General features: G+C 50.7%; 1 protein-coding gene across 13 annotated transcripts in view; it reads left to right on the forward strand.

The window, feature by feature from the left end:
* Window positions 1–27,550, forward strand: part of TNIK (TRAF2 and NCK interacting kinase) — a 156,834-nt gene that overhangs the window by 54,597 nt on the left and 74,687 nt on the right. For all 13 annotated transcript variants that reach the window (XM_040566547.1, XM_040566544.1, XM_040566540.1 and 10 more), the window contains exon 3: window positions 25,707–25,763. In XM_040566547.1, coding sequence (XP_040422481.1) covers window positions 25,707–25,763 — 57 coding nt within the window. The remainder of the gene's footprint in view (window positions 1–25,706; window positions 25,764–27,550) is intronic.

The raw sequence follows: 27,550 nt of genomic DNA on the forward strand, positions 1-27,550 counted from the left end.
ACTGAGGGCTGTGTCGGGATGCAGCATTTTTGTACTGCACAGTGAGCTTAGTGGGAGATGATTCATTCTTTCCCAGACTGATAAGTGGCACTGAAAGTTTTAAAGACCTGTAAAAATTAGGAGTAAATTTAAAATGCCTGGAATAGAGGTAGCTTTCCTATGTAATATTTGTGTGTACGTAGTAAGCAAAGTACTTGGAAGTTGTGCTTGTTGTAGCCATGATGAAGCGTGGGTAGAAGAAAAGCCAGGTTTGGAGAGAGGGAATGTCTCCTGCTACAACAACTCGTAGAGCTGAGAAAGCCTCCTGGGCACTAGGGCACACTCGGTCCTTTCCTCAGTCCTGAAAAAGATGAGGAAAATACTTGAAGCAGGGTAGAAAACGCTTCTGGCAGGGTGCTGCCTACCTCAGACAGGCTCTGTGCCGGCGTGCCAGGGCAGCGGGGCTGTAAGGGGGAACTCTCCCCTTCTGCAGCATCCCGCGCCTCGGGGCAGGACTGACGGAATTCATCTACCTCCGTAACGAGATCTGAGGCCTTGGGTCACCACCGAGATCTCTGGGAAGGTGTTGGTGGGTGCTGGGACAGAGCACGGGGACAGTGGTGCTGGTGTCCCCGCGCTGCTCCCGCACAGGACGACTTGCAGGTGGCCCTGGGAGGGGAGCGCTGGCTCTGTGAGCTCAGCTTTCTCCTTGGCTATCAGCGTTTTGCTTCCAGGAGTGAATGCTTTCTGCCAGAAAAATGTTCCCAGCTATATTTTTTTTTCCACTGGCTTTATGGAAACACTGCGCCTTTCTTCTCCTGGCTCCCCAGATGGTGCCTGCCCTTGCTGCGCGAACTGAATTCCCACTTAGTCACCCAGAGGCTGGTCAAGCGCTCTTGGTCAGAACTGGTTTATATTAGAAAAAAAATGAATATGCTTTCATGCAGATTAAAAGTTTATTTTGCATGGAGAGGCCTGGCTTTGCTCTCAGTTGCTTGGAGTGTGTGCCTCTTGAACCCAGGGCACACAAGTGCCACCCCCCTGACCCCTGTCCCCGCGGGCTGGGTGCAGCCGGCCTGGGCTCCCCAACCTCACTACTCAGGGTTTTTTAGTGAAGCGCTTCAGGATTTACCTTTTTACCTTTTGTTGTTGCTGGAAGTGGATCTACAGGAACGTTTGTGGGGTATTTTTGTTTTTTTTTTTTTTCAACCCGTCTTTACTCAGTATGAGGCTGGAATTGAGCATGAAGGTGGATTTCCCAAGGAAGTGAGGCTGCTGCACCCTCCAGGTCGATCGGTGAGACCCTCCTCTGCCCCAGGGCACAGAGATCTCCTGGCTGAGCCCAGCCACGGGTGACAAAGAGCAGAGGTCTCTGGGTGGGTACTTCCAGCAGATTTCCCAAAGCCAGGTAATCAGAATAAATGAGACCCTCGTTACCGTTGCTGATGAGGGAACAGCTGCAAACACTAAACTCAATTAGATTATTGAACATCAAAGAATTAATATTTATGAGTCACAGAAAATAGGTTTCATAAACCGTGGTGCTTGCCTCTTTTTACCTTTCTAATCAACAAAACAGCTCTTTTATAAAAGATGCTTAAAGGGCCCTGCTTGCACCACTTATTTAACGGTTTGTAGCAAGCCTTGATGGGAAAGTGACCTAGTTCAGGTCCCCAGAGGCTGCTGCAATACAAACGGTTATGAGCGAAATGCTCTTATCGCCATATGGCAGTTTCAGGCATTGCAGACATACGTGGTCTGTGAGCGTTTTGTCCAGAAATGGTGAGCTTCCTCTTAAATAAATACATACAGCAAAGCGCAAGAGGAGATGTTTCCATTATTAGTGTTCTTTCCCGTGAACTGGCTGCAAAATAACTCGGTTGCTAGAGCAGGGAGGTAGCAGCAAGCTCTTCCACCGACCGCGTTTTGTTCTGCAGGCTGCCCTGGATAATGTGCTTTGGGGAGCTGAAATCCTCCGATGTAATAGAATCAGTTTTGCAGGTGCAGAGCACTTACTTTTTCCTTATAAGCCCAAGCCGAGATTTAATTGCTGCTCTTCAGAAGTGCAAAACAAGAGAATGTAATAATTAGAGCTGTCAGGGTGTCCTTTCTTTTATGCTGATGCTGACATTAGCTGGTTTAAAGCCTATTTTTAACCTCTGCAGCATTGAAGACTTTACTGTGTATTTTCAGTCTGAGTTTGTTTGTTTCAAACTTCGCAAATTTGAAGTAACCTAACCTGGAAGGGGTGAGGCTGGGCGGGGGTAAGAGGAATAACTGGATCGAAAGAGGAAGGAAGGAGGAAAAATGAAGCAAATTAAATGCAAAATATGCCCATAAATTATTTCCTCTTCACTGTGGATTTTTTTTCTTTTTATGGGCCTGCAAAATCCTCTCTAACTGGATGCTAAAAAATCTCAAAACACAGAGCACTGGGAGCCTGGTAAGATAAATATTGTGTTTAACGTAGCTTCAGAGAATGCCCTGGATACTGCACACAGCAAGAGGACCATTTTTCTGCTTAAATAGCTATAGTTTTAGCAAAGTTCACCCCGTGACCCCTCTGGGGGTTATCCTGATGAGCCAGCATCCATAATAGGAATGATGGAAACAAGGTAGTGTGTGCCGTGCTGATTCAGCTCTTATAAATATATGTAAACGTGTGTGTCTGTATATCGAAGGGTATCTACAGATAGACATATAGAGGAGCTCCACATTTGCTTCTCTAAAGGCTGGCGTTTGGGTTTTCTGCAGAGGGAAGAACGGCCACGAAATCCCGGTGTGTATCGAAGACGGTGCAGCGGGATGGTGCGCAGCGTGTCAGCCTGCCCTTCAGGGCCCTTTCTTGCAGGAGAACACAGGAGGTGGTATTTCTGGCAGGATTTATTTTTTTCCAAATGTATTTTTTTAAAGTTTCTTGGCGCAGGGCTCTAATTCTTCACTTGCCTGCTGGTTCCTTGCGTTGTACTACTGTTCCTGGCCCTTTTCTTACGCAAGTTTTTGACATCCAAAATATGGATTTCTAATCCTAAAATTACAACCTGCCCTTTCATAGCACTAAATCAGTTAGTTAATCTCCAAATAGTTCCCCAGCTCCTTGTTAGTCACTTTGCGCTATTAAACTCTCGGCCAAACCTTTATCCAGGCATTAAAGCGTGAATATTAAATATGCCGGCTGCTTTGCTAAGCCAGCTCTGATCCTGGAAACCCCAAACGTGGAAGGAGCAGCGTTTTTATGAGCCAGCTGCTCTTGTCTTGTCCCTCGCCTCTAATATCCCATGGCAGGGTCTTGGACTGGTGACGTTTGTGGACTTAGGAGGGTGAAGTAGAGCAGAGGTTGCTGGATTTGGGTCTCTGACCACGTCCTGAGCCACCCCCCAAAATGTGCACTTTTACACGTGGCGGTCCTGACTTTCCTCATACGTGGGTGAAAATGAGACATCGTTGCTGTAAATCTGACCTGAGAGCAGAATTGGGGTCAGAAAGTTCTTCCCTTGAGGCTGGCCAAGGGCTGATTCATCATTTTTAACCATAGTTGCATCGGAACCAGGCTCCCCCCAACAAACTCAGCTCCTGAGCCATCCCACGAGCTGTTTCTAGAAGCTCTCGAGTTGCAGTTATTTGGTCACTGCCTTTTTTTGGAAGAGCAAACCAGGACCGTGCTAATAAGATTACTTATATTTTTCTCCCCCAGCAGTTAGGAGGCAAGCGGGCATTTCTACAAGCACCAGCACTAACAAACCTGGTTTTCTTTGTATTTATGTCCCTTGGTTGATTGAGTACTCCCCTAATTAAATTAAGATTCTATCACGTCTGCTTATACCTAGAGTCTCTCCCTCGGATTACTTTCCTGGCAGCACCCAGGCTGCAGTAACTGGCTGGAGGCACTGGCCAGCGGGATTAAAAACTGGGAGCTAAACTGGAGAATGGCCGAGCCCGGCTTCGTTCGCCACCCGGCTGCCTGTCGCCGCGGAGCTGGTGGGACGTAATCCTCTGTGATGCCTTTGAAGCCAGCTAACGGCATGAAAAGCCACAAGTGGACTAGTGGCACTGCTATTTTTTTCTGCCTAAAACACTGGATTTATTTTCCCTGCTTTACGAGAGCTTTCAGTACGAGTGTGTCTGATGGAAGACTGGGCGGGCTCTGTCCTGTAAGAGGGCTGAGAAAACAAGTTAGTAGGTCGACGGGTGTCAGGAGAGCTTCATCAGTGTGTTACCAAAATGCCAAATCCTGAAAAGATTGTAAGTCTTGCTAGAAACCAATCTTCAGCCTGAAACGCTGGGTCAGGCTCGGAGGTTTAGCAAAGCCAGGAGAATCGAGGCCTTGTGTGGCTGGTACCATGCGAATGTCGCAGTCCAGCTAAGAGACCGCTGCAATGCTCAGTCTATAAAAAAATAAAATAAAAAAGTGAACCGAAACACAAGGGTTTGAACACCTTAGGACTGCAGTAACAAGTGAGTTCCCTGAAAAAATGGGAATCTACATTTGCGTATATGGTGAGAGGAGGGAGCTGCTTAACACTGGTGTGACAGCAAGGCCAGGCCCCGCACAAGTTACTGCACACACAGAAGATGTTCTCAGCCCACCTTTTGGCCCTTTATTAGCAGCGTACATATTTTTTTACAGGACAGGATGATTTGCAGCCTTGGAGTTGCCGTCTGTCCCTTTGCCGTTCACTACATCAGACGTGCTGTTGCTTTTCTGAATCAGCCCATGTTTCTGTGCATGGTTTTAGCTGGTTTTTGCTATTCTAATTTTCATTTCCTTCGTGCCCAGGTGCCACAATAGGAGAAGCAGGGTCGGGGAGAGGAGGAATTTGCTCTGTGAGGGTTTCGTGCTCTGGCCAGGGGCAGCCTTGCAGAGCCCCCTGTGCCCGTCCTTGGGGCACGTCCCTCTCATCTGTGGGACCCCGCAGCCATGGTGCTGGGAGGGAGCAGAACTCTGCTGGGAGCTGCAGGGGGGAGGAAACGGGAAAAGCTGAGCGCAAGAAGGGGAGGAAGATGGAAAGAATGAAAATAAACAGGAGAGGGGAAACCAGGAGAAAAAAAAGGGGACGGAGCAGGAAGGCAGCAAGGAATGGGAGGAAGCAGGGGCTCGCGGGGCTTCGAGAGCCGAAGAAAAGCAGCTGTCAGTGCAACGCTGCAGGAAGCCCGAACTTGTATTTTTAGGGACTTTATATAAATAATGGGTCTGGGGGAGGAGGGAGAGAAATGACTGCTCTTCCTACCGTCTGCTCCGCGAGTCTTTGTTTCGCTTCTGTTTTTCTTCCTCCCAGCCTCACGACGTGCTGAGCGGGGAAGAGGCGCTCGCAGCCCCGGCCCCGTCGTGCCAGCCGCATGTCTCGGGGTGCCAGCTGGGTGTCCCGGGGTGCCACCCGGCTGTCTTGGGGTGCCACCTGTCCCAGGGAGCCACCTGGGCTGTCGGTGATGGAGGAGGGCCCGACCTGTCTCCTGGAGAACTGCTTTGTTCACCCATTTGTTCAACAGCAGTTCTCCAAATCAGCAGGCTGGTGACGCGGGGCCAGGTTTGCTTTCTGCAGGAAGGTTGTCCTGTAGGTTTCTAAGTAAGTGTTTGCAGTTTAAGAGGCACTCGTCTCTCAGCACAGAACAGGAGTGTAACCGCTGGTTAACTTGGTTTGCATGGAATTGTTCGGGAAAACGTGGTGCTTCCCTTGTTCGAAAGGACGATGGCTGCGTTTTTGACCTATTCATTAAGCTTTCAGAGGGAGAAATGGTTTCACATTTCCTCGAAGTGGTTTCGGGCTGTCCAAGAGTTTCAGGGGAGACAAAGTTCTGCTTTTCTGTTGTCGTATCAGGTGTTTTTCATTTCTGCTTCCTGGCGTCGTTTGTAGCAGAACTGGGACACGTTTACGTTAAAGCACAGCACTGTGCTTTGCCGATGTTTTGTCGAGGCAGGTTTTAGAAGCACTTACGGAAGGCTCTTCCCCTGTCCCCCACCTGTATGTGACACAGGACTGTGAGGTTGGCTCTCATTTATCATCAACATAAGCCTTTTCGGGAGGGCCGGGTCCATCATTTCAGAACAGCTAAGAAACAGGAGGCTGCTACAAATGGCGTGTCCCAAGCACGGGTAAGGAGCTTTCCCCAGTCTGTAAACGCTGCCGCAAGCTCTTACTCCCAACACCTCTCTTCCACGACCACAAAACCCACCTCCCCGTCAGCCTTTCCTGCAGGAGGCAGCCTGGCTTGGCCGTCATTCAGGTGAGCTCAGCAGCAGGGGCTGATCCCTGCAGGCAGCTCTGCATCGGCACGGAGACACTTTGTTCCCCCTCTATTGCCATTTATCTTCAGGGATTTGTTTGCTGCATCCCGTGCCTTCCTGGTCTGTTCACGTTTGTGCTTTGAGATCCTGAAGGGACCAGGAAAGACACTGCAGCAGGAATTTTGGGGAGTGCGCGTAGGACAGATAGTAGCTCCAGTTATTGAAATCCCTGGTTCTTCTTGATCCAAAAGATACCGGGAACCGCAGCCTTCAGGGAATACTTTGGCTCATCTCTGAATGTAGGAATTTGGGAATCTGGAGGAGGGAAACAAAATGTGAAAGGCTCAAAAAAGAGAAGAAGGAAAAAAAAGAGACTTACAGCACCTGTACCTAATCCAATTCAGAGATATGTGTTTCAGAAGTTTTGGTGAGGGCTCATTCTTTTGTCTGAAATTGCTCACGTGCCTCCTTTGTTTGAAGTGACGGCGCTCACAGCTTGTAGGCAGCGCTGATGAGCCGTTACTTCTGCAGTCATCTCCTGTGCAGTCGCTTGTGCTGCCGATACTGCCAGTGACTGCGCTCCTCGGTCACACCGCGGCTGCGAGCATTAGCCACAACGATTCCCTTGTAATTGAGTAGCCAGGACGGGTTTGTGATGGCACGGTGGTGAGCCTGGTTGGAGGCACCATCCAGGGCAGCCGGAGTTACGCCTGGGTCAGCACGCCTGCCCGCCCGGAAGGCAGGGGCAGGGGCTGCAGGGGAGGGCCAGAAGACGTCCGTCCCACGTGTGCTTTTCCCCAGCTTAATGCTTTCTCTCCTCACTTCAGCGTCTCTCCTGTGAGAATCGGCTTGTGCAATTTTTAATCCCCAAAGAGCTGGGCAGGAGAGGGAGGAGGAGGGTTAGAGACCAGAGTGGTGTGTCCCGAGCCACGTGGTGAGGAGCCCTTACGGCTGTCCTGGGGGAGCTTTGAAAGCCGGTTCTCTTAGGAACAGTGTCGGTGGCACAGTGTCACAAATACCCGCGGGTGAGAATGCTGTTAGGATACCCACAGAGTGGCGCCAAGCTTGCCGTGGTGTTAATCTAATCCTTTTGCCGTTGTCTCCATTTGACGGAGAAGTCCCCCTCCTGGCTTCGGCCTCTGCGAGGGCGATGATCCGAATGCAGACAAGTCGGGCGTTGGGAGGGAACAAAAACGACCTACCAGGTTTGTGTTGTACGTGCCCTCCGCTGTCTAATCTGGTTTTGTATGAGTGAGGGGATGGCAGGGGAACTTCAGAGGTGCGTTGGTCCTCTGTACCGTACCCCAAACACCGATTCTCTCGTGCACGGTCTGATATTAAGATGGCGCTCGGGTCTGCCTGTGTTCGTGCACAGCTCTGCAGGACTTGGAACGTGGTAGGAATCTGTCTCTCTCCCCATTTGCCGGTGCTGTGCTCTGCATGTTGCAAATGCGTATTCCTATTCATTATGAACTCATCTGTGGGACACAAAATAAGCGTCTTGTAGAGGAGCTGTTGTGTTCAAAGGGACCTGCGTGCTACTTTGTAATGCGAGGGGACAAACACCTTTCACGAGGGCCAACGTTGAACAAGTGGAGAACGGGAGGAGGAGGACCCGATGCAGAGACGTGGCCAGAGGTTCAAGTTCACAGCCTCCCGTGAGCTGCGAGCATCCTCTGCTTCTCACAGAGCCGAGCAGAGGCAGCCGGGGCCTGTGGTTAGCCTGTTGTAGTCTCCCAGCTGCCTTTGCCAGCCCGTGGAAATATTAGAAATGAAAATAAATCCCTGGGTAATATTCCTGTGGCCGGCACGTGGTGCCGAGCCACAGCTGGGGTGAAGAATAGCAGGCGGTCTGACAGGGCAGGTTTCTGCTCTGGGGGCAGAGGGGCAGGTTGCATTTACGATGGCATTTATGCAGAAAAACGTGTGTTAAGGGTCTTTATCATTTCTGTAGGCATTTTTGGTGCAGCTTGCCCCCTGCGTCGTCGGCTTCCCCTGGAATAGATGAATAGTAACTGAACGTCTTGGTTACAGGTCGGGTTGCAAGGGGTGAGAGGAGCTGGCTGGGAGGAAAGGAGCTTTCCTTGATCTCTGCATGGCAATGCTGCCTTTGATCCCGTAGACAAGAGCCTGTCGCCTCCCGAGCCCTCTACGTCTCTATCTGGGCTCGTCTCTGCGCTCCGTGCTGGGGAGCTTCTGAAACAGCTTTTGCCAGTAGAAACTTGTGTCCTGCAAGAAGGGGGGCAGGAGGTGGGGTGGGTTCGGAGCAGGGCTTGAAGAGAAACTCTTACGTGGGTTTGGAGCCAAACTTCCTCAAGACCCAGGAGCATCAGAAGGTCAAGAGCTGCGAGCACCCGGCATGGCTGGAGGTGGGAGCGGGGCTGGGGCTTGGGGAGGGGCCTGGCGGTGACGGTTCCCCGTGGCTGTCCCTCCCCAGTCCCCGTCTCTGTGCCTTCAGCTCTGCTTTTCTAACCCCTTTTGCAGGCGGAGGCACTTGGAAGGTGGTTCCTTTGGAGATGCTGCGCATCGTCCTTGTGACTGAGGCGGAGGGAGCCAAGTGGCTTCGGTTCACCTCGGCGCTGGCAGCCGGCGCTGGGATCGCGGGCCGTTCGCACGCAGGGTTTTCATGTGGTCCTCGCCAGCTCCTGTGCGAAAATCCTCTCTCTCTGTAAGGCTTCTCTGAGAAAAACATCTGCAAAAACACGGTCTCTCTGTGTGCAGAGCCACCTGCTCGAGCCCCAGAGAGGGGCTCGGTCCCGTGCTCTTTGTAGGCCGCTCCGTTCCCTTCTGATGCTCCGCAGGAATTAGGATACGCCGCGGGGTCCTGCCGCATGTCCTCAGAAATCACGGAAATACTGCGAGTGCCGCCTGTTTCCTCCTGACGTGTCCCTCCTGTAAGTGGTTTAAAACGGCACGAGGAGATTTGACCGCTCTCTGGTTTTAATCAGGCCGGGCTGTTTTGAGCAGGAGCGAGAGAAATGAAAACAGGAGCTGAAAGCAGCTTGGCAAAGCAGACAGCACAGCGAGGCCGGGCCTGGTCGCTTGCAGGGGCGTCCTGAGCCCAAATCCGGAGGGGTGGCCGGGGCCGGCCTCCGCTGCCGCCCTTCTCCGTGCTCACGGAGGGGGCGACCAGAGCTCAGAGGTCTGCTCCGGAGGAGAAGTGTCTCACGTGTCGTGGGCACACGGAGAGGGCCCCGACAGAGTGACGAGACCAGTCCTTTGTTTGAAGAGAAATAACTTCATCTTTTGCCCTTCGTATTTCTGCAAGCGTTCTGTAATCTCTGGTAAACGTTGGCAGCCCCCCGTGTGAAGTTGGTAAACAGTGCTCCGCCGGCATATTTCTGTGAGGCCAGGTCTGAAGCCTGCAGAAGCGTGAGTCATCTCCTACACAAGAGCAGTTTTTAATTACAATCTCCAGTGCACTTTTTAAGCAGTCTTGTGGAAATGCTGTGTAGGAGCATTTGAATCACAAATGTAAAGGGATTGTTTTTCGTTCGTCGTAAGGCTGTTGGGAAAACCAGAGGCTGTGCTATAGAAGAAATTCCAGAATTTGTCCCGTGCCATTGTTTGAGAGTGTGGATTGGAGCAGAGTGCTGCCACATGAGGGGGAACCCCTTTTTATCCCCAAACGTGCTTGCACGCTGCCTCTTGGGCCAGGTTTGGGAAGATTTTTGCAACCTTTGATTGCATCGTGCTCAGGGGGTGGCTGCAGCGCGGCGTTCCCCTGCCACTGCGGGACGAAACGTGGCCACGGGAAGTCCCAAGGTGGAGCCCAGTTGGAGGGGAGCCGGGAATAGGGAGGTTCAGGCTGGAAATGAGGAGACATTTCTTCTCAGGAAGAGCAGCCAGGCGTTGGGACGGGTTGCCCAGGGAGGTGGGGGAGTCACCGTCCCTGGGGGTGTTCAAGGAGAGGTTGGGCCTGGTGCCTGGGGACACGGTTCAGTGGGTGATGGTGGTGGGAGGGGGGTGGTTGGAGCAGGGGATCTTGGAGGGCTTTTCCAACCTTAATGGTTCTGGGATTTTAGTGCCCGGCTGCTCGGCACAGGCTCAACGCCCCCCGGAGCATCTTAGGGCGTTTCCCCTCGTTCCGTAGATTTTGTGGCCCTGTGGTGTGTTAAAATACACCTTAACTTCAGGCTGTAATGCGAAGGGCATTTATACGGCCTGTCAAGCGCATCAGAACTCCCCCCGGCTGCGGCTGCTGGGAGGAGCGGCCAGACTGGCAGTGTTTTATTTTTGTGGAAGCACGCAGGGAGGTCTTTCCCCACTCCTGCCGTGGGTTGGCTTTTAGGGAGCGCTGTGGCCCGCTCGGTTACGGATGCCCCAGACCCGGCACCAAGCAGCAAAACAAACCGCGGTCTTGTCCTGCAGCCAGCTCTCACTGCTGGGAAAGGTCTTGAATTTTTAATCCGAGTCTGCCTCTAACATACTGGCTGCTTTTAGTGCTCAGCCGGCATCGATCCTGCTGGAGAAGGGTTAAAAGCTTGCAGCGGCTGCTGGCGGGGCGGCATGTGGTCCTGGGTGTGCGGGCAGGGGCCGGGACCTGGAGGAGCTTATAAAGCGTTATTTTATCGCTCTCTTTGCCTCAGCACGGCTGAATCGGCCGGTCGGTGCTTCGGTTCAGTGCCGTGCGTGGACTTGGCTCCTTCCCGGTCCGCCCACAGCACGGCGTGATCTGCGCACGGTTTGGATGAGCTGTGGGTGAGGGTCCATGCAAGTGCGTTCAGGTTTCCACCCAGACCTTTCTCCAGCCCAGTAACGGGCCGTCACCGCCTGCCCGTGCTCGGGAGCTGCGGGAGCTGTTTGTCTGCCTTGGTTCGCTTTGCAAGTAACAGCAAGAAAAATCCCTGGCCTTCAGGTGGTTCTTTTCAACGGCGCGGTACTGGTTGTGTCCATAGGTGTTACTTCTTTGTAAATAGGATGCTTAATAGCTGGATAGCTCTCCTGCTTTGATAGCCAAATGTGAGCGGAGGCCGCAATGCCTGAAGTCCCTTAATTACCAAATAACAAAGTGCTGTGCCAGTGCTGGTCGCTCAGCACCGAAGGCCGCAGGGGCACTCAGGTCTTTCTGGCTTCCTCCCGCTCCTTCCTGAGCTGTTTTATCCCCGTACAATCCCCAGTATGGGCTTAACCTTCCAGTGCTAATCCCAGGTCCTCCTGCTCTCCTTGCTATCAAACCTCCGCTGGAGACGGGTGCGTGTGCCCGGGGGTCTCTTTGCTTTGCGGGGTCCTCTGTTGCCAGCTCCTTTCCTAGCAAACCCCTCGCACACCGCTCTCTCCCTTTTGCAGAGCTGCTTTTGCTGCTTTTTGCAGAGAAACGGGGACCGCTGAGCAGTGGCTGTGCAGGGAGGAGTTCGTTTTGTGGGTCTGTCTGGGAAGGCAGGAAAAGGCCGTGGTCTGTCTGTATTATTTTGTAAGAGAAGAGCTTTGCCTAGCGGTGCGAAGGTAGGAAATTCCTGCTGGAGAGGGAAAAGTGAGGCTTGGAAAGAGAAGCTAGAAAAGCAGTGCAGGTTAATCTGCTGATCAGCTCTGTTGATCCTAACCTGCAGGCTGGCTCAGAAGGTAAGCCGCAGCGGGGCTGTTCAGCAGCAGAGGCAGAAAATCCCTTCGTTATCCCAAACAAAGCAGTGAATGCATGTGTGACATACATAAAGGAAGTAAGGGGATGAAGGGGCCGAATGTCATTTCGTGGGCTCCCTTTTCCAGTAAGATGTTCTAAATTTTCCTCCCCGATCTCTGACTTGCTCGAAGCAGCCAGATGGCACAGAGCTCTCGCCGTAGCCCTGTACAGAGGTGTTAGTATGGATATCACATCCTGTTGCTTTAGCCATGGCTGGGTCTCTTAAATCATGGCATAGGCACTGCAAAATGTTTATTGACTGCTGGCAGTAAGTGACCGGGGGTAGGCTAGGATGGACTGTAAGTTGTCACAGCTGCTCAGGGCAGACAAAAGCCCTGGAGGCAACTCTGGATAAAAGGGAGTGTGATGCCCATCTGCCTTTAAGCGTTTGAGATCTAAAATTGATATTTGAGCTGACACGGAGAGAAATGTGCAACATGGGGTCTGCAGCATCTTGGGTTACAGAGTCCTTGGGATTAGGAGAGCACCTCAGCCCTTGACAGCAGTAGATGTGGGTTCCTTCCGTCATTCTTCCACGTATTTTCCTAACACTGAGATCTAAGTCACCCCAAGAGAGATACATGAAAGCTCCTGGCAGCTGTGGCATTTTATCCTAAGCCCTATGAAACCGAAGTACCTTTACCAACTCGCTCCCGTTATTTCTGCTGCTCAGCACTGGCACTGAGCACTCCCAGACAGGGACTTGGAGCCGTGCTTATGATTAATGAATGTACGAAGCCTTCATGTACGAATTGGTTTAGAAGCCAGTCAGCCTTGCCACGTGGCCAGGAATCAAGGCGATGAGACCTTAGCTGATCCAAGTGCTACTGGGACTGGAGAGACTCAAGGAGAGAGGCAGAAGTCTGGTGGGTCGTACGGATGGCTTGACTAGAGCTTCGTGTGAGGTACCAGCTCGTGTCCGGCTTCTGCTGTGCGCGATTAGCCTGTACCAACAATGGGACCGGACCTCAGAAATTCGCCCCCAGTTTCTCCCGGATTTGGGCTGTTAGTGTTGGCGCACAGGAGGACGTGATGGGTACGAGCTCAGGCACCTTTCAAAGCAAAAGGTGAGCTGCGCGGGCTGGGGCGAGACGTGGAGCAGGTGGGGGTGAAATTGGTGAGAGCCTCGTTTAGCTGCCTTGCTGCTCTGCTGGGGCACGTGGGTGTCAGACCTGGTGAGATCCAGGGTGGGACACGGGAGCTCATCCTGGGTCACCGTGCCTGCAGAGAAATGTAGGGCTGTGGGGGCAGCACAGGCAGCTATACTGTGCTACTGCGAGGTTTTAAAAGAAATACGAAGTAACAGAGGGGATGGGAAAGCATGCTGGGCTGCTCAGGCAGCTTGGGTAATTCATGTGGACGTGGACATGGCCGTTTTATGCCATTGGCAATTCAAGCGTGAAGTGCAGTGGAAGCCCTTCATGGAAAACCATCCACCGCCATAGAGTTAAACTTGCTGGATTAAATGGTCAGGGGCAATCATCAAGAATAGATTTGGGCTTTCCTTCCGAGTCAGTTTTCCTGGCAGAGGGACAGCTAAAAGGTACGATCGGTGTTGTGTGAGGAGTTACCCACTGGTGTCTGCACCGCTCTGTCACGGTGCCTGCGTGCAGGGGGACGTCAGATGCTCCTGGTGCTCGGAGAGCCTGGGCCTCTCACTGTGTGCAGGGTGCCCGGCTCTTTTCTGTATGGGTTTTCGGCATTCTGCCTCCCAGGCTGAGCCGTCAGCACCGGCCAGCTGTGAAATCACTCATGGGGCACAGTCCAAAGAGACATCCTTTAGCAGAGCCGGAGCAGCGGCAGAATATTTTACAGTACTCTCCTCCAGATACTTGCTGAGCGCTGTCATCCTTCCCTCTCTCATCTCTGTTGGATGCAGAGGAATTGGGAGCATGAGAATTAGTTATGTGCATGAAGGTCTGTCTGAACATAATTGCCACTGCCTGCAGTATCATTAACTCTTAAAAAAAATCATAGGGATGTCAGTCAGCTTTCATAACTGATACCTGAGCGTTACCTGGCTCCCCTGTGTCCCCTGCTACAGGTCCGTCTGTCCGTCCCCACGAGCACTCAGGCTCGCAGGGGTGCTTCTCCCCGCCGTTGTTGTTGGTTGACAAACCACCTTGCACTTTACATGCCACCTCCAAAATTGGATCTTGCTACTATGAAACTAGAACCGGAGCCAAGCAGATGGCACTGAAGAGGTGTTTCAAGAAACCACATTTCCATCAGCATGTGTGGGGTTTTCTCTGCAAGGGCCATTTTTTTTTTTCCTCAGCCATGGTTTGCAAGAGCGTTACTGATCTGGGGCCTGGACTAAAGAGCAGGTAAAACAAACGCAGTGCTGTTAAATGCTTGGTAAAGATAAATGGGAAATCAAAAGCCTGAAGAGACTGATGGGTACCTGTGTGTGCCCGGAGTTTGGGAGGAACTGCAAGCCCTGGGAGGCAGCAGTGTGCTTGTGCAGGAATTAAGGCCTGTCTGCCCCGCAGCAGGGAGCCTGTTAGGAGCCATCAGTTTGGAAGGGACTGTTTTTTTTTTTTTTTTTTTCTTCAAACGCAGAAGAAACAGCAGCAGGGTTGCTGAAGCACGTTGCGTGGCAGAAACCTTGCTGATGTCCCAGTGGATGCAGTGCTCCATCCACCCCAAAAAAACCCCACACCTCATCCTTTTTAATCCACTTGTGTTTCCATCACGGGAAACAACAAAGAAGAAGCTCCTGTTAGGACTTGCAATAAGCTGTGGCAGATTTAATGTTTTTTTAAGAATATATGTGTGTGTTTACCTGAAACTTTAAATTGCTTTCCACATTAACATTCTGGACACTTCGGTGCTCCTGGGCCCTGTGGAAATACCTCCCTCCGGTGGCTCCCAGGAGGTGGGAATAGCACAGGCCGTGCTGCCGGCACCCCGGATAACTAACGAGCAGCCTGTTAATTACAGGAAAGGACATAGAAAGCTGCCGGCTGCCCAGGAATATCCATCCCTGCTTGCTACAGCCCGGGCACGTCGTGGTGCCCCGCTACTCGTCAGGCCGTGAGGCCTGGAGGAAGGCCCCAGGGGTGGCCCTTCGAAGGAGGCCGTGTCCTTCCCGGGCTGCCCTCCAGAGCTCGGGATCCTGAGGGGATCCAGGTGGTCCCGGCGCACGCCGGAGCCCTGTGGGAAGCCCTCTTCCCTCCATGGTTCAGCGTTTCCCAGCTGGAAGGAGCAATCTGGTGCTGCTGTCGGAGACGTGGCCCGCGCGCAAGGGTGCCTTGCGGGTCTCTTAAATGGAGATTTAATTTTAGTTATGAATACCGCAGCGCTGAATAGGCAGTGATATGAAACAGAAGCACAGTGGGGGTGTTAAAGGGTGGTAATAACATGGCTGTCATGAACTAATATTGCTGGGAACAGGCTGTACTGCCTTCTTCTAGCCGCAAAAATGTGTGCTCCCAGCACGGGGAGAGGCGCAGGAGCGGGGGGCGAGGGGCGGGCAGGCTGTGTGGCGCGGGGAGGTGAAGGCCTGGGGAGGCTGCGAGGGCTCCAGCGATAGCCGAATCCATCCCTGCCCTCCTCCGTTCCCCGGATGCTCCTTGGGCTCGCTGGAAAACCTCCTGCTGCCTCCTGTGAGGGACCAGCTCTGTGGCTGCTTTCTTTTCACTCTTTTTTCTGTATTGCTCTTTGTTAGGAACATCTCTCCTTACTCCTTCGCCAAGGTTGCCTCAGTTTTCCATAGGCTACTCCTGAAACCTGATTTCTGTGTATTTGCTTCTTTGTTGCTGAACAAAGCAACATCTCTGCTCTCTCAAAGCAACCATCTCTGCTCCTGTCTGCTCCATGCTGTTACTCTCAGGCACCTCATCTTGCAGCCCAGACCTGCTCTTGTGGAGGCTTTGCTGTCCTTTAGGTGAGTGGGGTTTGTTCCTGGGCCCTGGCAAAGCCCTGCAAGATGCAGGAACATCCTGCAGTCTGGTCCGCTGCAAGGTTTCTTTTGACCACGAAGTGCAGCTTTTCAAACCCTACAGCTTCAAGCACTTGTGGACAAAATTTCTGCCTGGTGTCCCGTGTGTGGGTGGTGAAGCAGGTACACAACCCCTTACTGCTTGCCAGTTTGCAGCGCCACAAAGGAGTGAGAGCTCTCTGAGCAGCTGCTTTCCCAGGGTGGGTATTAAAAGGGGTGAAACCACGTCTAGAAGAGCCATGTACAGAAACTTGCCATTCTGAAAGAATTTGGGATCTCTGAGCTGATGTAGGACCTCCTATGGTCATGGCTCTGTCCATGGAGGAGGGAAATGTCTCCGTTCTTCCTGAGCCAGAGGAAGGGCTGGTGTTTCCAGTCTCCTTTGCTTGAACCAGGAGAGAAGGGATGGCACAAATGCAAACTTTGGGCTAAGGGATGTGTTTCGTTATCGTCTTGCTCACCTATGTGCTAGAGAGTGTTATTTTTAGAGGTGAATAATATGCTAATTTAACAATTTAGCTCGGTAATCTAATAATCCTGCCTTCTTTACTTAACGTCAGCCCTATTGTGGAACTGCTGTAATGGAGTTGCAGCTCTCCCAGCTGCACGGCCCCGATCAGAGCTTGAATTGATACAGCGGATTAGAAATACTTCAGTCCAAAGGTCGGCTTTGTTCGGTCAACACAGAGCATTGGCTTGGCCTTGTGCAATTAAAGACGTCTGGGCCAGGAGAGGATTTATGCCTCTCCAAGGGAAAGCTCTGGTTGTTCGATCCAATCTGAAGTATTAATAAAAATGCCCAGCGTAAGGGAACAAAAAAAATAATCCACGATGTTTTTGTTTCCCTTTGATTTTTTTGAACGTTTTCCAGGATTTTACTACTTAAAAGGTTGGAAAAGATGACAAATGTGAGGGAGGATCGGATATGAGTAAAACTTGTGCTTGTCCTGCTCAGTGAAAGTCTTCTGCTCTCTGAAAGCACCCCGTGGGGATGGCAGCAGCTTGGCTGGAGGGAAGGATTCATGCTCAAGCGAGCCACCAGCTTGTTGCCGGAGAGGCCTGGGCAATGGAGGAAGAGCTCTGGAAGGCCCCTTTGCCAGAAAATATCATGTAGAGTGATTACAAGCACTTTTTCATCTTTTTCATGCTTTTTCCATATTGTTGTCAAAATGTTTGAGCTTTGTTACTTCTAGTCTGCAGCTCGGATTCATGAAAGCAATTTCAAGAGGTCGAATTTCCCCCAGGTTCAAAGGAATTGCATTGAGTTAGTTGTGACCTTTAATGCCTTGGGTCGACAGGGTTGCTCTGAAAGCTGTTTGTGAAACCGAGCGATAATGGAGAGGTGGAAATCCATGAAATCGAAGGGAAATGCAGTGTCATTGTGGCTGCCTGTGTCATGGTCATGCTGTTTCTCTCAAAAAGGGCAGCACGAGCTCCCACTGAAAATGGCAGAAGTTTTCCTGGGGTGTTTTGTCACAAGGCAGTGAAACGGAACCGCATTCTGGCAAGGGTGCAAGAGCTGCTCCCAAATCCACAGGGTGGATGTGAGCCCCCACTGGCCTGAAATTCCCCTGCAAGTAGCTGAGGTTAAAGTGCAAGCAAAAGCGATAGGGTTTGGCCCGTGATTGCTCTGATTAATTAAACAGATATTTTACTTCTGTTAAAATAAACACTTCCCATCCTATTAGATGACTCATTTCTCTTATGCTGACCTGATATTTAGAGTATCTGATGTTTTAATTACTTTCTTAAAGACGTGGATTTATTTCAGATAAGTTTTAAGAGATGTGTAAGCCAAGTGCAAAGCTGAGTACGTAGTTTTTAAAAACAGCTTCTTTTAGAGAGTGATGAATTTTCATATTGGGAAAAGCCTGTTTTTCCATACATAAATATTTTAACCCCTTTAAACTATATGGAGTTTTTTGTTGGTGGTGGTTTTTTTTCTGTGCACCCTCAAGATCCTTTTCAGTGGGAAACTGAGAAGTATATAAACGTGCCTCTACTCTGTAAAAGCCAAGTGCGAGTCACGCTGGGTGCTATAAAATGGTCTAATTTAATGCAGGGTGACAGTTCGGATGCACATCCAGCGCTTTGTAATTTCATTGTGAAGCATACTCCAGTGTTTGTCAACACGGGTGTATTTTAGCGGTGCTGACGCTTAAGTGAATTTACTGAACATAGACCCACAGTGCTATAAAACAGAAGCAATGATTCTTTCAGATATCATCCCATAAACGGAGAGCCCGCTCTCTAAATTTCCCCTTTGTACTTAGCTGGGGAGCTCTGCAAGTTCCCTGTAAAACTGCTGCCTTGCTCCCTGCCTCCCTGCCCAGGGTCAGGCAGCGCCGGGGCGCCGCACGGTGTGATGCGCCCGGCCCCGCGGGATCTGCATGAGCTGCCAGAGGAATCTCTGTTGGAAGGCAAGGTTCTCCCCGGTTCCTTGCGATTGCCATGCAACTGGAGCAGAAGAGAGGCCGTGGTGGGCCTGGCACGCACCGTCTGCGTCGCTTATCTTTGGGCATCCAGAGGAGTCGAAACCGAGGTTTCAGTCCCGTGGGCAGCGTACGTGTGTGCTGTGATTGCCAGCCAGAGGCCTGAGAAGTGGCAACAGGTCATCAAATTGTTGGGTAGCAGCCTCCTAGTCCTTCCCAGGCTTGTCACTAAGGTACACGTGCTTCCTGGGATAGCACTTCTCCCAGGAAAAAGTGGCATGCAATTTTGGGTGTGTTGGTGCTAAAGGGCCTTCATGCTAAAAGTCTTGGACTGAGTCCCGAAATTGCCTTGAACTATGGGAAAACTAAAAAATTGGTAGGAGTGGGAGCAGAGACGCGTGTGAAGTTCTGGCCCATCACGGGAATGCTCCTCTGCGGAAGGGCTTGAATGCAGAAACGGAGCCTGGAAAGCTGCGAGTGCCCTCCTGCTGTACCAGCAAACCCCTTCACAGCGTGCCTGCGGAAACAGGGCTAGCGAAGGGTTGGCACAGGTGGTAAACGGCGTGGGAACGTAGGAAAGTTAACTGGTGGTCTCTCACCTGGCAAAAGCTCAGGTGTCACACCGTCACAGTTGTAGGAGTGTCATTTTGCTGGGACTCTGTGCAAAACAGAGTGTTCCTGGGTTATCCTTCCTCAGCTGCAAGGGGTGACTCTGTGGTCTGTTCCCAGCAAGGCTGTCCGCATCAGAATTTCTGAAGCGCCCTGTAAGAGCACCCTAATCCCACTTATTTTCATGTTTCCTTGTAACGGGACTAATGGCATTGTAAAACGGCTGGATAGGAAGCATTTGTCTTCAGAGCATTAAACCTGCAACACGGTTACTCCATTAAATGCCCGCTGCGGGGATTATGCATGCACGGGGGGTTTGGAGGCAGGGAGGGGAAGCAGTCAGGGAGGACATCTCGAGCAGGAGGAAGCGGGAGCTTCACCTTTCACAAGAGAACGACAATTCTCTTTGTGTCCCACCGGTTTCAGCAGGTGGAGGTTTGTATATTTTGTTGGACAAATAGGAGCAGACAGTAGAAGTTACGTAAATAGGGTGGGATAAATCTGTGGGTACGGCATGGCAGGTGAAATTCATGCTTGTGCGAGCAAACTGCAAAAATCATCCTCTTTCTGTCCTTAAAGTTATGGACTTGAATTTTGGGCCAGGATAGGCAGTTACTGCGTGCAAAGGCTGTTATTTAGGCCAGGGAGCTAACCCGCTGAGTCCGCCTTGGCAGCTTTGGTGCCTCCTTTTTTCCCTTTGGAAAACTGGGCTGGCTCGGGAGGCTCCCTCCTGCCGCGCGTGCGAGACCGCCCTTGGACACTATCGCATGGAGGTGGCCTGGGGAGCGCCTCTGCCATGTTATGCAGGCATCCTGAGTGCTTGAGGATAAAAGGCACCGTCCCCTGTGTCACAGCAAGTGGTCTTCCTCTGTTGGGTTGAGGCTGAGCCCCAGCACTCGAAGTGGCCTCTGCTGTCTCGTTGCTGTTTGCCCGCACCCAGGTAGACCTCTCCCGTGGGCTTGGAGCAACCCCTGCCTGATCTAGTGCCCTCCAAGTGAATGTTGCTAGTTAGTAAATAGAAGCCTGAGTGCGTCAGAGGGGTGTTTAAAGGCGTTTAGCAATGTTCTCGTAACATGCTGGTCCATTACGTTTTATGGAGTGTGAGGGCCACAACCTTTGAAGAAGTACTTCTGGTGCCTGCTTCGTTCACAGAAATTAGTCTTAATACTTGACACTATCAAGTTAGTGATAGTTGATATAACATTTTGAAAGCAATTAGGAGCACGAATTTATGCTCAGATGAATTTTAATTAAAAACCATTGCAGCTTTGAAGTTCACACTTGAATAATCTTGAGGATGAAATGTGGGTTTATACCCAAGTGAACCTTGACAGCAAATCCAGAGAGGTGAAAAACGCTTTAGTAGCTCGTATATCCTCTTATTTGTTTTACAGCATCCCAGTCATCACAGTGTAACACAGTGCTGAATTTCTGGGGAAAGGAGCAGGGAGGTGCAGGAGAACCTCTGGGCGCTGTACTGCAGGTGGCACCAGCAGCTGTCCTTCAAACCTTGGGGTGCCAGTGGTGCTTACTGTAAGCTGTCAACGTGGGGCAGTGGAACTGCCTCCTGGAAATCTGTTCTCCTTCCCCCTCTTGAACTTCTGGGGGCTCAGTTGCTGCCCTGTGTGAGAGAGGAGTTGGAGGTTGGTAAGCCTGTGCTGATGTCCAGAGGAGAAGACACGCAGGAGCTTGAGCCGTGCGGCAGGACACGGCTGGCGGTGCCATGGCTCAGATGCTGGGCTTTAGGAGGGTGACGGTCTTCTTGCATCTCGTTCTGTTGCGTATGAGCAGCTTGCAGCAGCTCACCTGGCACCAGCAAGTGGCTGCTGCGAATTGTCACAAGCCACCCGACGGTGTCCCCAGCCTCAGGTTTGGGCACAGACAGCCGTGGGGCCGGCCGGGTGCTGCCCGTTCCATCAGTGTGCTCCCTGCTGCTGCCAGCTCCTTCGCTCTCCTGCCAGAGGAAATCCCAACCTCAGCTTCGTATCTCACTGAGAAACTTGCATTTTCGGCCCCAGAAAAGCTAGTTCCTTCTTCTTCTTTTTTATTTTTTTGAAAGGTAGAAAGGAAAAGGCGTTTTTGTACCAGCTCCAACATCTATCCGCTCCGGATGACCCTCCAGAGGCGTGATGAGCCACTGTAGACACTCGTATGCAGAATTAAAAAGCTTCAACCAAGCGGGGGTGGGAGGGTCATCTGGAAGCGCTTGAGTATAAAGCCTACGATAAATAATATTCCAGGAGATAATGCTGCGGAAAAATCCAGAACAATGCAGGAAGACAAAGGAGGCAAGAAGCAAACCGTTACAGATCGCTGAGGAGCAGATCACCTCCTGTCCGCGCGCAGACGGATGACGGAGGGCCGCTAGCGTACGTGGTGAAGCAGGCAGGAGGTGGGGAGGGCGCGGGGAGGACAGGCGGCTGCAGTAATTGCCGAACCACTCTCCCTGGGCTTCATTTACTCCTGTCACCCCAAAATGTCGGAGGTGGTGTGGTCTGAGTGCTCGGAGTGATGGGTGGGTTTGGGTACCCCCGCTGAGGAGGATGCTGGTTGTCCTAAAGGCTGTGCCTCTGGGCAGCTGCACGCTCTCCCGTGTCCCCAAGGGGAGCTCCCAAGCACGGAGGCACCAAGATCACGGACAAATTTTCAAAATTGAAAGAGTTTCTCCTCAATGCCAGCGTCTGCAGGCTTAGCTGTTTTAACCCATATCCTTGCTTTTGGGGGAGCAGAGCCAACCTCAGGAGCACATGGGTGTAGTGCAATTGGGCTCACTTGGGTGGTTTTTAAGGGGGGTCTCTGCTCCAGCATTGCTTTAAACGAAAATGTCAGTAAGTTTTGATCAGTGGCTGGAGAGGTAAAAACCACATTATTACAGAAGCTTTCTGTTGCTTTTCTTGGTCAACCTTGCCATCCCAGTCCCCGTTCGCAGCTTCATTACGGCAGTGCAGAGTTCACGCTGGCCAATTTAGAACTTGCCACACGTTAATTATAAATTTCAACCTGCCTTTGGCTTCGGGAGCAGTGGCACGCGTTGCTGACGAGCAGCCTGGCAGCTCCGCTCAGCTGCCTGCTCCAGCCCGGTTACTTTGGAAACAAAGCGCGGCGGCAGCAAGCCCCAGTCCTGCCGGGGTAGGGGTGCTGGGGCTCGTGTTGCTGCCTTTTGGGCACATGTGCCTACTTGTGCATGGCCAACGCGCAGGATGTGGTTGGTGATTAATGCTGTCAAAAGGGCTTGTTGCTGGCATGAAATCTTTTAATACGTACAGTTCTCAAGCTAATTTTATTCCCCTATTGTATCTATTGCTTTCATTTTCAGTGCCTCTCTCTAGCCTGTCTATGCTGTTTGCATCCGAATTATAAAACCAGAGAAGGCCTACAGTAGTATGAAAATGAACTGTTTTTCTGAATTCAGTGAAACCATCCTATGTAGTAAGAAAGTGTCAATGCCGAACACCGTATATTTCAAATTGAAGGCAAAGATTAATTGGTAATGAAGGGACAAGTGCTCATGCTGTGCAGAATGCGGCAGGGGAAGGTGGAAGAGGAGCTCAGCCCTGGCCCCGCAGTCCGTTCTTCTCCTGCGGGGTCATCGCGGAGTCACCGTCGGCATGTGCAGCTGGAACGAGAAACGCCCTGCAGAGATGGAGCTAAACAACCCATCCCTGCAGACAAACTACATGAAAAAGCAAATCTTTGTTACCAGTTCCCAGGCTAAATGCGTTCCACTTTGCCTGAGTTTTGCATGACTAAGTGTCCCTCATGGTTTACATTAACATAAATTTCAAAGTGTTTTATTTTGTTTTAGTAAATGTTTGCACAATATTAAGTTCTTACCTTCATCTGTAAATATTTGGGAGGCGTATGGGGCGTTGGTAGAGGGACGGGGCTGGGAGTTGGGGCATCCCCGTGTCTATTCTGAGCGCTGCTGTTGACTGGCTGGGTGACCCTGTGCGCTCGAGCCTCGCAGTTTCACAGCTTCAGCATTTACCAATCTGTGAAATAAAAAGGATGGCACCTGCTCTACTTGCAGGGCTGCTTGCAAAACCGAGCTTATTAATGTTTATAAAAGCCCGTGTAGGATCTCTGGGAGAAGGATGGTGTGGGCACCCGCGGCGGTGGGATTTCTGCTGGGGTACCCTGGCAGGGAGGAGCATCTGCACCCAAAACACCCGCACTGCCCAAGGGGGTGCTGTAAGGTCAGCCCCTGCTGGGTCTTCAGCAAGGGCCTAGATGGCCTGGGCAGCTTTTTCAGTGACTTCTCTGCTGCTCTCTTCCATGTTATTTTTATTTACCCTCACTTTCAGTTCTTTTTTTAAGATTTAAACTCACACTGCAAAGTCACTAGCAGACGCTGATTCATCTTGAATTTGGGTTTAGCAGGCAGCGTCAGCCCTATAGCCACAACCTTGCTACTATCCCACTGCAAAAGGAAAGAGATGCTGTGCTGTCAGTCATGAAGACATCGCAGACGGGAGGGAGTTGCAGTCAGTGTCAGCCCCGGGTGTGTGCTGGAGCCACATGGTGACCTGCACCAGGGAGCCTCCACCTGGAAGGAGAAAACCCAGTGGAGAACCAGTGCTTGCAGCTGCAGCCCCAGTGCTGTGCTGCGGCTCCCAGTGCAACAGGTCCTGCTGCCAGCAGCCGGCTTATCGCTGCACCGCAGATTGTGAAGAGCACAAGCAGGGTTAACTGGGAACATAAAAGAATACAGGCAGCTTGAACAAAGCCTGGTTTTGTGCAAAGATATGAGGTAGCCCTGAGTTTAAAATATATAACAAAGAAATCCTTGGACTGTTGAACCTCCTACAGATTTTTCCCTTTGTTTGGCTCATGCAGAAGCCATTAAGACCCTGTAGCACCCATTTGAATTCAACCCTGAATTTCAGAACCATTGACCTTAATGCTGTCTCATGAATTCCTGCATAGGGATACTGTATGATCACATGCTGTGCTTAAAGAGGTTCTGTGAGATGCATCATGGCAACACTAATATCTCTTTCTTCTGGCTGCATAGATAGGCAGAATGAAGTGTTGGTATGTCAAATGAGGCCAGGTGTGACTAGCGAATACATGACTTGAAATGCCATGAGTTACTTCACCTTCTCCTTCCTCCATTTTACTGAGGAGTCGATGTTCTGTGATTGTGTTCCCCTATCCCCTGCTGCTGCTCCGTTGGCTTTAATTAAAGATTCAGTAAGTGTGGGCGCTTCCTGGCTGAGCAAACAAGGATGGATTTAGGGAGGATTTGTTTTTGCAGATCACGCCGTCTAAATAGATGGTGTCTCTCCTTCCCATGGCTGTGTCAAAGGGGTGCTTCAGCCGTGGCCCTGGGTGAGGAGGCTCAAGGAGGCGTGCTCAGGCCTGGGTACGCTGCTGGGCTGCGTTTTATTCTATGTTGCACGTTTTAAAATAAAGCTCTTCTCCCGTTGTTAGGACACGTGGTTGCTCAGGCCATATAAATTGCGTTATTAAATGAGTAAGGAGCCCTGCTGGGTGAATTGGCTTCTTGGCGAAGGCATAAATCTGGAGCAAGTGGCGCTGTGCTGCTCCCCAAAATGATTCTGCAGCTGGGCCTGGACCTGCGCTGAGCGGGCCGGGTCCCCGTGTGAGGGGCAGCCTGGCCGGAGGGGCCTGCCGTTAGGGTTGCCATTTAGGAAATGCTAATTTTTTTCTCTGATGTTTCTGCTGTTGGACAGCTCTGTGGCTTGTCCCCTCCCCGTGGTGTCCTTTGTGCATTAATTATAACTGTCGTGGGGCAGGAGTTGCTGTCCCTTGCATCCTCTGTGCAGTGTCTCACATGGCGGGGCCTTGGGGCACTCCTGTGGTGAGGAGTGGCTGGGAACACGAGGTCGCTTCACTCTGCCACCTCACTTCCAGTCATTTTTCCACGAGGATTAATGTAGTTGAGCAGTTTCTTCCATGCTTCGCCAATTTTTCAGTTGTTTAAAAAAAGCAAGACTTTGTGTCCCCACACGGGGCTTCTGCTCCGTGCTGGATCTCCAGCATCTCGTGTAGATGGGCCCTGCATGCTTGGGGTCACTGCAGTGGCAAAGGAGCAAATCTGAACCTAAAGACTTCTGTGCACCGAGGCATTTACAAAAATAAATATTAATGGGCAACGTATATAATGACTTGACGTCCTCTCTTGGTGTGAAGTGGTGACTTGCCTGGAGCCTTGCCTGGTGTTGGGGTTGGTCAGGCACCATGGTGGTGCCTGCAGTTGGTTCCTCCGCGGTCGGTGGCGCTCATGGCCACGTCTGCCTTCCAAAGGCCTCCACACACAGGGTGTTCTTCAGCACCAAGCTGCTGTCTCTACAGTTAACTTTACTGTTGGTGAAAGAAAATTCAAGAGGATTTTCCCAAGACTTATTGTTTCTGTTTGGAGGTTTTCAAGGATTTGTCCTGTGAGTGCACACAGCTGTCGGGCTCAGGTTGGAAGTCCCTCGTGCCTCCAGCTGGGTGGTGGCTGTTGTGTGTCCCCAGGTCTGTGAGAGCTGGGGCTCAGCCAAGGACACGAGGGGACTGCAGTCAGCATCGTAGAAGTACTTCAGTGTATTTCTGTAATCACAACTCCACTAGGCCATTTACAGCCGAGTCATGGGCTGTGCTCAGGAGAGGCCTGGAGCTCGTTTGCATGGCTGAGCATTGAAGGATATTTCCAGCAGTTGTTTGCCAGGAAAATACAACAAGCAATGAAGGCCCTTTACTAATTAATTGTAATGGCAGGAGGAAGGGGAGGGAATTGCTTTCCCATCATGGCTGCTGTGAAGATGCTCTTGAAAAGGCAGAAAAACGTGTGAAAGCTGCCAGAGCCAAGAGATTGTTTAAGGATATTGTTTGCTGTGAATGAAACATTGCCAGGCAAGCAAAATAAACAAACTTTTCTATTTTCTTTTGCAGGGTCGCCATGTTAAAACAGGACAGCTTGCTGCTATTAAGGTTATGGACGTCACCGGGGTAATGTATCTTCCTCCTCCTGCATCGTTAAATTGCCAGATAAGAGGGGAAAGGGGACTGCATGTGATAACGTGGGGGGTTGTGGAAGGCTTGTATTCCTGGGAAGCAAATACACTTCGAGATGATTTGAGATGTGCCATTAAGAGTTTGTGTTTTTAATAAATGTGGGAGAGGAAAACAAATCTGGAAGAGTTTTGAGATTAAGTATTTTTGTGCTGGAACAATGAAGCATCCTGTTCCAGCAGTGGCTCTTTTGAATGGATTAATAAAATCTAAAGAAAATTGTAGCCGCACGATTCTGGATTCATAAAACGTGTTGTTTTTTTTTGAAATCCAAGTTTTTCACCAAAAACCTTCAATTCACCAAAACTATGTGCAGGTATTATTTTGAATAACTCTATTATGCAAGTTAAAGTACTTCTTTTGTATCCTATTGATACAGAGAAAAAAATGCAGCAGCCTGGTTTCAGAAAAGTATCTCTTTTGCAACTTACATCAGATCAAGAGAACCAAGAATTTACAAATTAGTAAACAAATAACAGGATTTAGGGGAAAAAATGGTTTTACCATTTCCCTGCAGCCACAGAAGAAATAAGTAGAATTGCTGTGATCCCTAAAAGCCTAAACAGATGCATGTAGGAAGGTCACATGAAAATGTTCTTTCTTGAATAAGATTTTAATAAGAAGTACCATTCATCTAGTTTTGTAGGAAGCAAGCTATAAGGGAATAGACAGACCCATCAAGCATAGCGCTTTGGCATGAATGACTGTGAGAGTCCCATGAGGTAAAGTGTGAGTTTACAACAAATTTAAGCTGAAAAATCAGAATCTATATTGCGGCCAAAGAGGAGCTTAAATTTGAGTCAGCACTTAGGTAGTTTTAAACTATTATCACTTCAGAGGTGAGACCTCCAGGGCCTCTGAAGGAATGCCACCAGCCCCTAGTCACTGCCAGAAAGCTGCTCAGAGTAGGACCGGGCTTGGGCAGGACTGGCAATGACCACAGGGAAAACTGAGCAAGCCTGTGGCGTGCTAGAGGACTGACTGCGCTTCATCGCTGTTATGCTGGGGTCAGATCTAGAGCCAGATCTAGGGCCGTGTTCTCCAGCCACTGCAGGAGAAAACTCGCTGTTTTCTCTAGAGAGACTGACACCACAGGGGGATGAGAAGACCTGGTCAGTGGTACCCAGGGAGCTGGTGGTTTTTAGCACTGACAGCTCCTCAGTGCCTCCAGCATGGTTGAGCATCCAGTTGCTTTTCTGAACCAAAGAACTTCAGTAAAAAGAAAATCTCTGGGGCCTGATAAACCAGTACATTCCCTGGTTCCCCAGGCAAATGAAGAGAAACTTGTTGAGTGCTTGAAGGAAAGAGGTGCTAATGGTCTTTCAGAATAGTCCCCAGGTGTTTCTTGTAACCCTTGGGTCAGTTCCTCACCCTCTTTGGTGCTTACAGTCTCCGTGTTCTTATCAAAGATAGAGTTGGAGGTCATTTATACAAGCTCCACTCCTTTTATTTTTTTTTTCTTCCTCTTCACTCTTCTTCCCTGAATTCTCTCTGAAGAACTGTAATCATTAAGTCATTTTACATGGTATTTTGGAAGAAATCTGTGTTTCCGGCTTTGTTGTGTGACATCTGGTCAGGGAGCACTGGTCTTTAAGACGAGCTGCATCTGCCATTCAGCTGATCGCCAGGTCGTCTTGTCATCTGCTGGTTTGTAAAACTGAAGGCAGGACGAAGCAAGTGGGGGACAGAGGGGACGTACAGAGAGAAAGAAGTGACAGTCCTCC

This window comes from Cygnus olor, chromosome 9, assembly GCF_009769625.2.
Source record: "Cygnus olor isolate bCygOlo1 chromosome 9, bCygOlo1.pri.v2, whole genome shotgun sequence".
Taxonomy (NCBI): domain Eukaryota; kingdom Metazoa; phylum Chordata; class Aves; order Anseriformes; family Anatidae; genus Cygnus; species Cygnus olor.